This window comes from Lactuca sativa, chromosome 3 (genome assembly GCF_002870075.4).
Source record: "Lactuca sativa cultivar Salinas chromosome 3, Lsat_Salinas_v11, whole genome shotgun sequence".
In the NCBI taxonomy this organism is placed as follows: Eukaryota; Viridiplantae; Streptophyta; class Magnoliopsida; order Asterales; family Asteraceae; genus Lactuca; species Lactuca sativa.
The window spans coordinates 75,334,587-75,344,750 of record NC_056625.2 but is presented as its reverse complement, the minus strand read 5'-3'; the positions used below and the strand labels follow the sequence as shown (position 1 = coordinate 75,344,750).

The 10,164-nt window shown below is 37.1% G+C and overlaps 2 protein-coding genes across 2 annotated transcripts; both read right to left on the bottom strand.

Moving 5' to 3' along the window:
- Window positions 1–562: 562 nt before the first annotated feature.
- On the bottom strand, window positions 563–3,363 carry LOC111920925 (uncharacterized). Its single transcript, XM_052769730.1, has 6 exons — window positions 3,253–3,363; window positions 1,451–2,614; window positions 1,264–1,357; window positions 1,070–1,145; window positions 893–985; window positions 563–821 (listed from the first exon to the last, which is right to left on the bottom strand). The coding sequence occupies exons 1-6, from the start codon at window positions 3,361–3,363 to the stop codon at window positions 563–565; spliced, it is 1,797 nt and encodes a 598-aa protein (XP_052625690.1).
- Window positions 3,364–3,384: 21 nt separating this feature from the next.
- LOC111920915 (HMG-Y-related protein B) lies at window positions 3,385–4,705 on the bottom strand. Its single transcript, XM_023916483.3, has 2 exons — window positions 4,551–4,705; window positions 3,385–4,169 (listed from the first exon to the last, which is right to left on the bottom strand). Exons 1-2 carry the CDS (start codon window positions 4,644–4,646, stop codon window positions 3,546–3,548), a joined length of 720 nt encoding a protein of 239 aa, XP_023772251.1. The 5' UTR covers window positions 4,647–4,705; the 3' UTR covers window positions 3,385–3,545.
- Between the last annotated feature and the right edge of the window lie 5,459 nt (window positions 4,706–10,164).

Genomic DNA, 10,164 nt, shown 5'->3' with positions numbered 1-10,164 from the left:
GAACCACACTTTGAGCCACATTATCACCCATCACATTTTCACCCTCATCAACAACTGGAACTTTTTGAACCATACTCTCTTGAGTACCTATAGTTGTTGAACCAATCTTCCCACCACCTCTCCTTGTGCACAACTTCTTCCTTGGTACATCAATACTATTTCTCCTTAATCTTTTAGAACCTGCCTGTTGCTGATGTTTTCTGGGAATCATCCTTAATGTGTTATGTTTTCTTGGACTCCTCCTCACTGTGTTAGAGCATGAAGGTTGACTTGGGATATTTGGTTGACCAGGGCTTGTAGACACATGGGGGATGGGATGTTTTCTTGGCCTTCCTGTCTTTTTTGGTGGGGGAGGCACATATTGTTTTCTCTCATTCTTACATGCCCTCTTGTTATGATCATATTCCAAACAATTACCGCATCTGGTAGTTCTTGCAACCTTCACTTTTGTTGTTGAAAACATGCTCTCTTTCTCACTGGCATACCTCTTTCTTTTGGTAGCAGGCCTACCAGGCATCCTCCTAGACATTGGAGGCAATGGCTTAATGTATTCAGTTTGGGCTCAAAGATTGCTGCCATTAACATGTTCAATGTTTGTTGAGTAACATTGCCTAAATTTCTCTTTATAGAAGTATGCATTGATGTATGCATCTGGTGTTTGATGGATAAAATTAATTGTTGCATTTGCATGCACACAAGGGATGCCAGCCAAATCCCACAGCCTACATGAACATGTCATATCATCTAAGTCCACCCTATAACTGTCACACCCTCTTCTGGCCTCAAACACATGCCCTTGACTATGAATTATTCCCCAGAACCTACAATCAAGTATCTAGTTAGTAACAATAATTAATGATTAAGATAAGTTTTAGAAAGCATAAAATAGTACCTCATATTTTTCCCAAATCTATTCATTTTTTTCAAAATTTTTGGACAAACATTTGAATTCCACTTTTCACTTTCCACATTCATGTAAGCAAACCTGTCCATGATATAAATCCATATCTCTTCAAGCATAGTGATCAAAGGTTTTTTCCTAGCATCCAATGTTATTGAGTTGAATTACTCTGAGATCCCATTCTCAACTGCTTCACATGCATAACCTGTTCCAAAATAGGCTCTACACCATGTTTCTGGTTGCTCTGACATCAAGTATTCATATGCAGAAGGGCTCAATTTCTTGATGCTTTCCATATGCCTCTTGAAGTCACTCTGTGCAACTCATAGAGGCAGCCCAAAACAACTTCTTATACTCCACACCTGTGAAAGCCTTTCTAAAGTTGGCATAAATGTGCCTAGCACAATTCCTGTGTTCAACATGAGGCATAATATCTTTCACAGATTCAAGCAGACCCTACCAGACAACCATTTAATTAGTTTAATAAAGGACAAATATGTAATAAGATAATTGTGCAATTAAGTAGAGGACAAGTATGTTAAATTTTACTTTGTGTTGATCTGATATCACTACCAAACCTCTTCCAATATCAAGATCTAAATCACCCCTTAGAAGCTCAAGGAACCATGTCCAGTTAGTCTTATTCTCAACATCGACAACAGCCCAAGCAATTGGGTAGACCTGATTATTGGCATCTCTACCTATGGATGTCAACAACTCACCCTTTACTGCTCCCTTCAGAAAGCACCCATCTAAACCAATAACTCTTCTACACCCTCTTTTCCAGCCTTCACATATAGCTTTGAAACCAATATAAAACCTATGAAAATAGTTTATCCCATCTGGATTGACAGTTACACACACCTTACATGTAGAACCTGGATTGGATCTTAACAACTCTTGTGCATAATCCCACATTCTGGCATAATGTTCAGTCAATTTACCTTCAATTAGCTCCTTGGCCCATTTCTTTGCCCTACGACATTGGCCTATAGACACAGCACACCTAAACCTTTGTCTGATCTCAGTAATTATCTCTTTAAGCTTCACCTTAGGTTTATTTTCAATTTCAGTTATGTAGTGTCTACCTATCCATTCAGGAGTAACCATAGAGCCAAGTTTGAACTTCCTACCACAAACATGAGTAGCTTCTAAAGTCTTGATTTGAATAGATCTTTCATTAAACATCCATGAGGCATATAGTCTAAAAGGGCAACAATTATCCTCATTTCTTTTCCCACATCTTACAAGTATTCTTGTACTGTCACACTTCTCAAAGTAGAGTTGATACCCATTGTGGACTGCGTAGTTTTGGATACAAAACTTCAGTTGTGTAACATTCTCAAAAATGTCACCAAGTTTTGGTTCCATTTTGTCCCATCTTGTTTTTGGATCATGTAATATGTACTTGTTTATCACATGTTCTTGCTCTTCTTCATCTTCATCACTTTGCAAGTCACCACGATGATACACTTGTGCTCTTTCATCATTAGTCAAACTAGAGTTTCTAATATTTTCATCAGTTAGTAACACATTAAGAAATGCATCCTTACACTTGTCCAATGGAGTAATAAACTCTTCGTTTGGTTCATGATCCATGTAGATGCCATGAAGCTCAAAATCCATCTCATTAAGACCAGAGAAAGGCTCGCGTAAACCAAAAAATGGGTATGTGTTACCTTCGTGTTCTGAATCCCAATCCATCATAACAACCTGAAAAAAACACAAACACATATTGTCATTATTCGTTAACCTTTGAAGAACAAAGAACTGTAATAACACATTCTTCAAAGAAATTACACATACCCTGTGAAATCGGCTCTCTAATAACCTAATCTTCTTCAAAAACCATAAGCCCTAATTTTGTGATGAATGATGTCGACTTTCTGAAGGATTCTGAGAAAGTGAACGTATATGTGCAAAAGGGTGAGATTAGGTGGTGGGTAAACGGACATAACAGAGTAACATCCTTGCCAACATGTCAATTAAGTGTCAAATCAGCACATGGTAACCAGCTGCAAAGGGTCCAACTTGTTAAATGAGATATTTGATAGGTTTAATGAAAGTATACGGCTTTAATGACCCCAAAACTCATCCAAAGGTAAAACCGTCACTTTTTGGAAAACTTAAGGGCTTTTATGACAATTTCTCATTGGAAAAAATGAAAGAGATAGAGAGAAAGATTAGAGGAAAAAACTTATATTGTAAGAGCGTGAGAAGAAAAGGAATTTCAAAAGTTGAAAAAGACAACCACAAACACACACAAAAAAAAAAAAACTAATAATAATAATTTACTCCAATATATTTATCGTTTTCTTTATTATTAACTACTTTATATTTATATATTTGACCCAAAATTCAAAAAACAAAGGTGTTGTCAACTCACTTTCAATTTTCAAATGCATTTCCATTTTCAAATTCAAATGAAAAAAGTGAGTGTTCACATTCAACTCCATTTCCATTTTTAAAATCAAAGAAAAAAATGAGGCCTAAATTAGCCTAAAATTAAGCTAGAAGATTTGAATTTACAATCCAATTACACTCGCTAACATCCAACAGCCGACCTCACTGAAATCAGTTATAAGAAAATGGTACTTTTTAAGAAGAAAAACGAAAGAACAATTACAACTAAACCCCTTTGACACTAATCTTGCTTTTCAATCAATTTTTCAACCGAATCAGCTGCCGGTGTTTGCACTTTAGGAGGCCGCCCTCTTCCTCTTCGTTCACCACTTGGCGGCGGAGGTTTCGACGCGGTTGAAGCCCCTCCTACCTTCGGAGGACGCCCACGTTTGCGGCCGCTTAAAGACTGAGCAGCTTTTTTAGCAGCAGAATCCGGATTCGGCGGACGGCCTCTCGGTCTGGGCGGGCCAACTTTCACCGGCGTCTGAGCGAGTGGATCTTGAACTTTCTTGGGACGGCCTCTGGGTCTAGGCGTGGAATCAGTGACCGGAGCAAGAGGATCTCGAGGTTTCGGCGGACGGCCTCTGGGTCTGGGAGGAGAAACGACGATGCCCTCCGGGAGAGGTTGCTTTGGTTTCGCCGGCCGGCCTCGACCTCGTTTCGGCGACGCATTTGGATCGGGTTTAACGTAGTTGTTCTTAACAATGATTAGTTCGCCGCTAGCTTTCATCTTGTTGAGGTGGTGTGAGAGGAGCGTTGAGTGCGCAGTCGGGAGACTGCCGTAGGTGGCTTCGATTTGCTTCGAAATCGCAGATTTGTTAGCTCCGTTCTTTTCATCTACAGCCTCAATCGCAGCAAAAATCATCTGAAATGAGGCAAAATCAGTCAAACTCAACAGATACATAAAATCAAAACCAAGATTGTAAATTCAACTCAAATCAAACTAAATTCGTGTAAAAATAATCAGAAACCCCAAACAAAACATAACAATACGTATCAAGAATCATGCTCAAACTCATTATCGAATGCCACTATATGCCGATTTGAATACCGAACAAGAAAATAAAAAAAAAGTTGGTTAAAAATGGGCCCCAAAGAAAATAAAATAGCTAGAAAAATCGGAATCAAAGTACAACAATTAGGTTCAATCCATCCAGTGATTATCATCAACAAAATTCAAGATTAATCAAGTTACATATAAGTTACAAAACCCAAAATTACAAATAACAAGTCAAATTGTTTTTACCTCGGGGTACTTGGGAAGAACTTGGTATGGAGAAGGAGCTGGTGAATCGGTTTGTGCTCCAGCCGGAGCTGGTGAATCAGTTTGTGGCTCAACCATGGCGATGAGGAAGACGATGTGATAAAGGCGAGGGTCGGAAGGTATTTAAGTAAAGATCGGAGTTTGAACAGGGATTAGATCAGGCTCTCAAATTGATCAGACGGCTAGGGATTGCTGCTGATTCTGATTATCCGACGGCTGATGTGAGTTTCTGAGCTACGAGAGTTGGATTATTGACCTGGCAGGTATTGAAATTTTTTGTCGCGACACTATTTGATATTCTTTTTAGATAAATCTCAAAAATGGTCCTTCTGGTTTTCTCATATTGCCTTTAAATTTAAAAACTTTGTAGATGCTCCTTGAGTGCAAGTGAGTTGGGAAGAATATGGTGGTTGTTTTTTTTCTTGACCAATGTGTGTGGGTGGGGGGATATAATCCCAAATTATTTATTTTTTCATTTTTTTTAAATAGTTTTAAATAAAGAAAATCAAAAAATATATTAAAATTGGTAATTAAGTCCTTTTATGTGGGTGTTGTTAAAAGTTTTGAAAGCATAGGGACCATTTATGAGGTTTTTGTGACTCACCCTATCCGGCAATACAACATCAGACATATCTGATAGTAGTTTATTATTGACACACTCTATTAGGCAGTCTACGAAATTCCCTCGATTACTTTGTGAAAGGAAACGTTGACACACGAAGCTCGTCCGATCACTTCATAAAAGAAACAACGAGTCCAAAGTTCTTCAAAATAAAAAGTAGGGGGAAATACTAATAAATTACTCTCATACGCTCTCGTACCCCGACACGCAATAGTGTCAAAAAGAAGGACTTTGTACATGATAGTACTTCTGACACATTATAGTATCCTGGTATGAGTAGGACTCGTACCCTATAATATAATAATACCTTGGAACAAGCAGAACCTAAGACACAAAGCTTTGAAAAATACTTGGTACTTAGAAAGTACTTTTGTACGTAGGACATGCTCCACCGATCATCAATCTCCACAAACAAAGTTTCTACTCTCTATTCCGATCACACACATACCCTTGATAAGATACTACCCAATATTCAAACTTAATTGAACTAAGCATCTCTTTTAAGTCTTATTTCATCACTAAGCAAACCTATAATGCTTATAATCAACTTTCAATACTAACTATGTTTCGGCAATACCGTAATGTTTTATAAAGAGTATTAAGTATTAACATACATTTATCTTCTCACTTATAATACTTCTATTATTATTATAATGCAAATATATCTCAACACATATAGAACCATGTCTGGTTCGCATAGCGTATATCGTCAAATATACATATAACAAATATTCCCATATAATAAGCATATAACTCACAAATAAACTTTCAACATATATTTAATTTTTTTATTAATACTTGTATTAAAAGCATGTTCATGAAAGGGAAAGGGATTACGCACTCACTTGTTAAAGTGACGACTTGAAATTCAGGCAGTGCTTCGCTTATAGCAACTGTCTTTTCCTTTGACGTAACCTAACATTATTATCGCTAAGTTTTAGTCTAATATTTATTGCGACTAATTATTAGTATAGATTCATCATTGACTCAAAGTATACTTAAACATCTATCAAGTAAGGAACAACCAGGTAAGATCATATCGAAGATAAGATCTGTTTGGTATACGAAGTATACTGTTTAGAAATCTCACTCTAAACACCTCACTAAATCACAACCTAGACATCATCCTCGTAAGTAGATCAATCAGCATAATGACTTGGAATCACTGATAAATCTTGTTTTTATGTTCATAATAACGATAATTAACTTAAACATAAGTTATACTTAAATTAGGGTAAGCATAACTCACTCACAAGGGGGTTTAGCGAGGAATCGAACTCTGCGCGGGAAGAACTTTTAAGCCAAAAGCTCTTCTTCTCAGGGATTTTCGGTGCTCCGGGACTCACTTTTAACATCTAGGAGGTACTAGGGGAAATAATAGAAGGTTTGAGTATGTTTGGCAGAGAGTTGGATGAAAAGATGTGAGAAAAATGAGTGAAAACGCCTTCTATTTATAGGCTGCCAGTAGCCGCGTGCACTGGGCGTACGCATTGGTATGCTGGGCGTAATAGCCAAAACAGCATTACGATGGCCGTACTCCGTCCAAGTGTCGCAATCTCATTCCAATCCATGGGGAAGAAGGTACGGCCCAGATATTGTCAAGTGTCACTCGCGGGTTACTCCAAAAACAAATTATCTTCTAAAATTCGTAACTTTCGCATACGAGCTCTATTTTTTAAATTATATATATCCACGCATAGCTATCGACGAAGTCTACAACTTTCGTTTAGACTCCGTTGGATAATTTTGATTTATTTTTAAAGTTATATTTTAACATGCTTAGACAATTTAAGTCCGTTAAAAATTCATAACTTTGTCATCCGACGTCTGTTTTTGAATGTCTTTATTTGTTTGAGCTCCTATTAATGAAATCTCCAAATCTCATTTAGGTTGTGTCGGTTAAAAATCGATCGATCTAAATTTCGAGTTTCAGGTTGTGCACTGCTATGTTAAATCTTAGAAAAATCGTAATTTTCTCAAACGAAGTCAGATTTGGACGTTCTTTTTATGTACGTTATCGGTTTAACGTAAAATACGACTTTCATTTAGATTACTAAGGCTAAAAATTAGTTTATCAAAAAATCACTTTTTACGATACGCGGCGCCGTGTCGGTTTTGTCGTAAACCTCGACGGGTCATAACTTCTTCGTTATAAGTCGGATTTCAGCATTCTTTATATGTACGGAATCCTTGTAGCATATACTACAACTTGGTTAATATTATTTACTCTAAATAATCTTATATCAAAATTTCATTTTTGATGATTATTGTCTCTAAATTAACTACTCAAATCTACGGGTGTTACATTTTTTAAACTTAGGGACTAAATCTAAGATTTCAGAAAACCACGGGGAGCATTTATGAGGTTTTGTTTGTAGATATGGATTGTTAAGACTGGAAATTTTTTGGGCTTTTTGTGTATATGTGTGTTTTTGTCAGGCTTGGCTTTTTAGGTCTAGGTCATATTTTCTCGTTTATATATTTATGAATGGTCATATATATAACATTGCAGCAGAAAAGCATGTGTGGAATAAAATCTTTCTTTCTGGTTCGACAGTGGATGTAGCCTATCGTAAGATAATGTGAACCACTTAAATCCTTGTGTTCTCATTTATGATCTCTCATATTTCTCATATCTATTTTCATTTATTGTTTTCTTCTATACCTAACAATTGGTATGAGAGTTGTGGCTGAAGACGGGAAGGTGAAGATCAATAAATTTGAAGGCCATGATTTTGGATTCTTGAAGATGCAGATTCAGGATTACTTATATTAGAAGAAATTACACTTACCGTCATCTGAATAGAAACCTGAGAAGATGGATCTGGCATAATGGAACTTGTTGGACCGACAGGCCATTGGCGTTGTCAGATTATCATTGGCGAAGAATGTCGCATACAACATTGTCAATGAGAAGGCCACGTTTGCATTGATAAAGGCGTTAACCAACATATATGAAAAGCCATCCACAACAAACAAGGTTTTCTTAATCAGACAATTGGTAAACACGAAGATGAAGGAAGGAGCGTTTGTGATAGACCACGTCAATGAGTTCAAATCGATGATATCCAAGTTAGGATCTGTTGAAATTAAATTCGAAGACGAAGTTAGGGCTTTATTATTATTATCTTCGTTGCCCGGAAGTTGGGCTGTAACAATCACTACAGTCAATAGTTCTTAAGGAACTACGAAACTCACATTCGAAAGCATCGGAGATCTTATTCTTGGCGAATATGTTCAGATAAGGAATGCAGAAGAAGGTTCCACCAGTTTACTCAATACGGAATAAAGGGGTGGGAAACAAACACATATGTGAATACAGAATAAAATATCAAACTCAAGGAAGAGAGTACATTCAAGAAGCAGAAAAGAAATTGTCTGCTAAAACTGTAATGAAATAGGACGTTTCATAAATAAATGTCCTAAACCTCTTGCAGATAATGGCAAAAAGGAGATGAATGTGGTTGAAGACTATGATGATGCTCTGATTTGTTGTGTAGAAATTCAATTGAGTCTTGGGTGATAGATTCAGAAGCATCGTTTCACACTTTCCACAATAAATAAATCATGATAAATCTCAAACCTTACATCGGTATTGTTCGTCTAGTAGATGGTAAAATTTTGAAGATCACTGGTATTTGTCACACCCCAAAACCGGAACGGCGGAAACGTTCTGGGGTGGATGACGTCATGTCAAGTACCACAACATATGCAATATAGTAATCAAAGTACAACAACCATTGCATTAATAAGATTAGTTTTACATCGGTTACATGTTATAGAGACATTAAGGTAATACTGAAACTAGTATATAGATGCAACTCGGTTCTAGACTGGCTTCGTCGAAGCTCCCAGGTGTACATGTCTATCGCTAACCTGAGAATACAAGTTATTTTGAAAGCGAGTATCAGCATTTTTATAAATGCTGGTGAGCTCATAAGTATTTAGTGTCATTTGTGTAAGTAAGCATTTTTATTCAAAATAACTTTATGAAAAGTAGTAGTTTAGAATCTACGATGTATTAGGGTCCTTTCCAGAAAATCCTATATTTTCTAAATAAAAGCAGTCTTCTACCAAGACCCGACAGAGTTATGTTTTAAAGAGTAATTTTCCCCGAAATACTATCATTATCGGAAAACAATATTTACTTTAAAGGGATAATGAGTAAAGGAATAATGAGAAAATCACAAGTAAAAATACCAGGGGAAAAGTAACATATGCCCCAACAGTAATACTGTTGATTAAGGCAAAAGAAATCATAGACTCCAGGAGAATATCGAATGAATGATACGTCTGGCTCAGTCTAACAAAAGGAACACAGACCCCAGACGGTATCAAACGAATGATATGGCTAGCAAGGTCTAAAATAAAGAAACACAAACCCCAGACAGTATCAAATGAACGATACAGCTAGCAAGGTCTAAACAAAGAAACACAGACCCCAGACAGTATCAAATGAACGATACAGCTAGCAATGTCTAAAACAAAGAAACACATACCCCAGATAGTTTCAAATGAATGATACAGCTAGCAAGGTCTAAAACATCCGTTAATCCTAAGTGGGTTGTCTCGAAGTACAGTGTTGATTCTCGTACCTTAAGGCCATGAATTATAAGATAAACATGGAGATACTCATAACCATACTGATTGACACTAGAGTACCTGACGCCCTGCAAGCGTCATAATAAATGTGACATTTGTCACCCCTTGGCTTGGTAGGTCGAGGAATGTAGCTAGCAGTCAGGGTGCGGGAGTGTCAGTCCCGTATAGATCTATACACACAATGCTCGCTCTCCCTCCAGGAGACTCTGGTTACCAACTTGGCAACGGGAAATCCGTGTCCTGAAGATGTATCTCGTATTTTGAATTCTGTTAGAGGCGCTGGAATAATGATATAGACTCACGAATGAACTGACTCCTTTGGAATTCTCGTACTTGAAAGAGTAAATAGAACCTCCTAACTATTCCTATAAT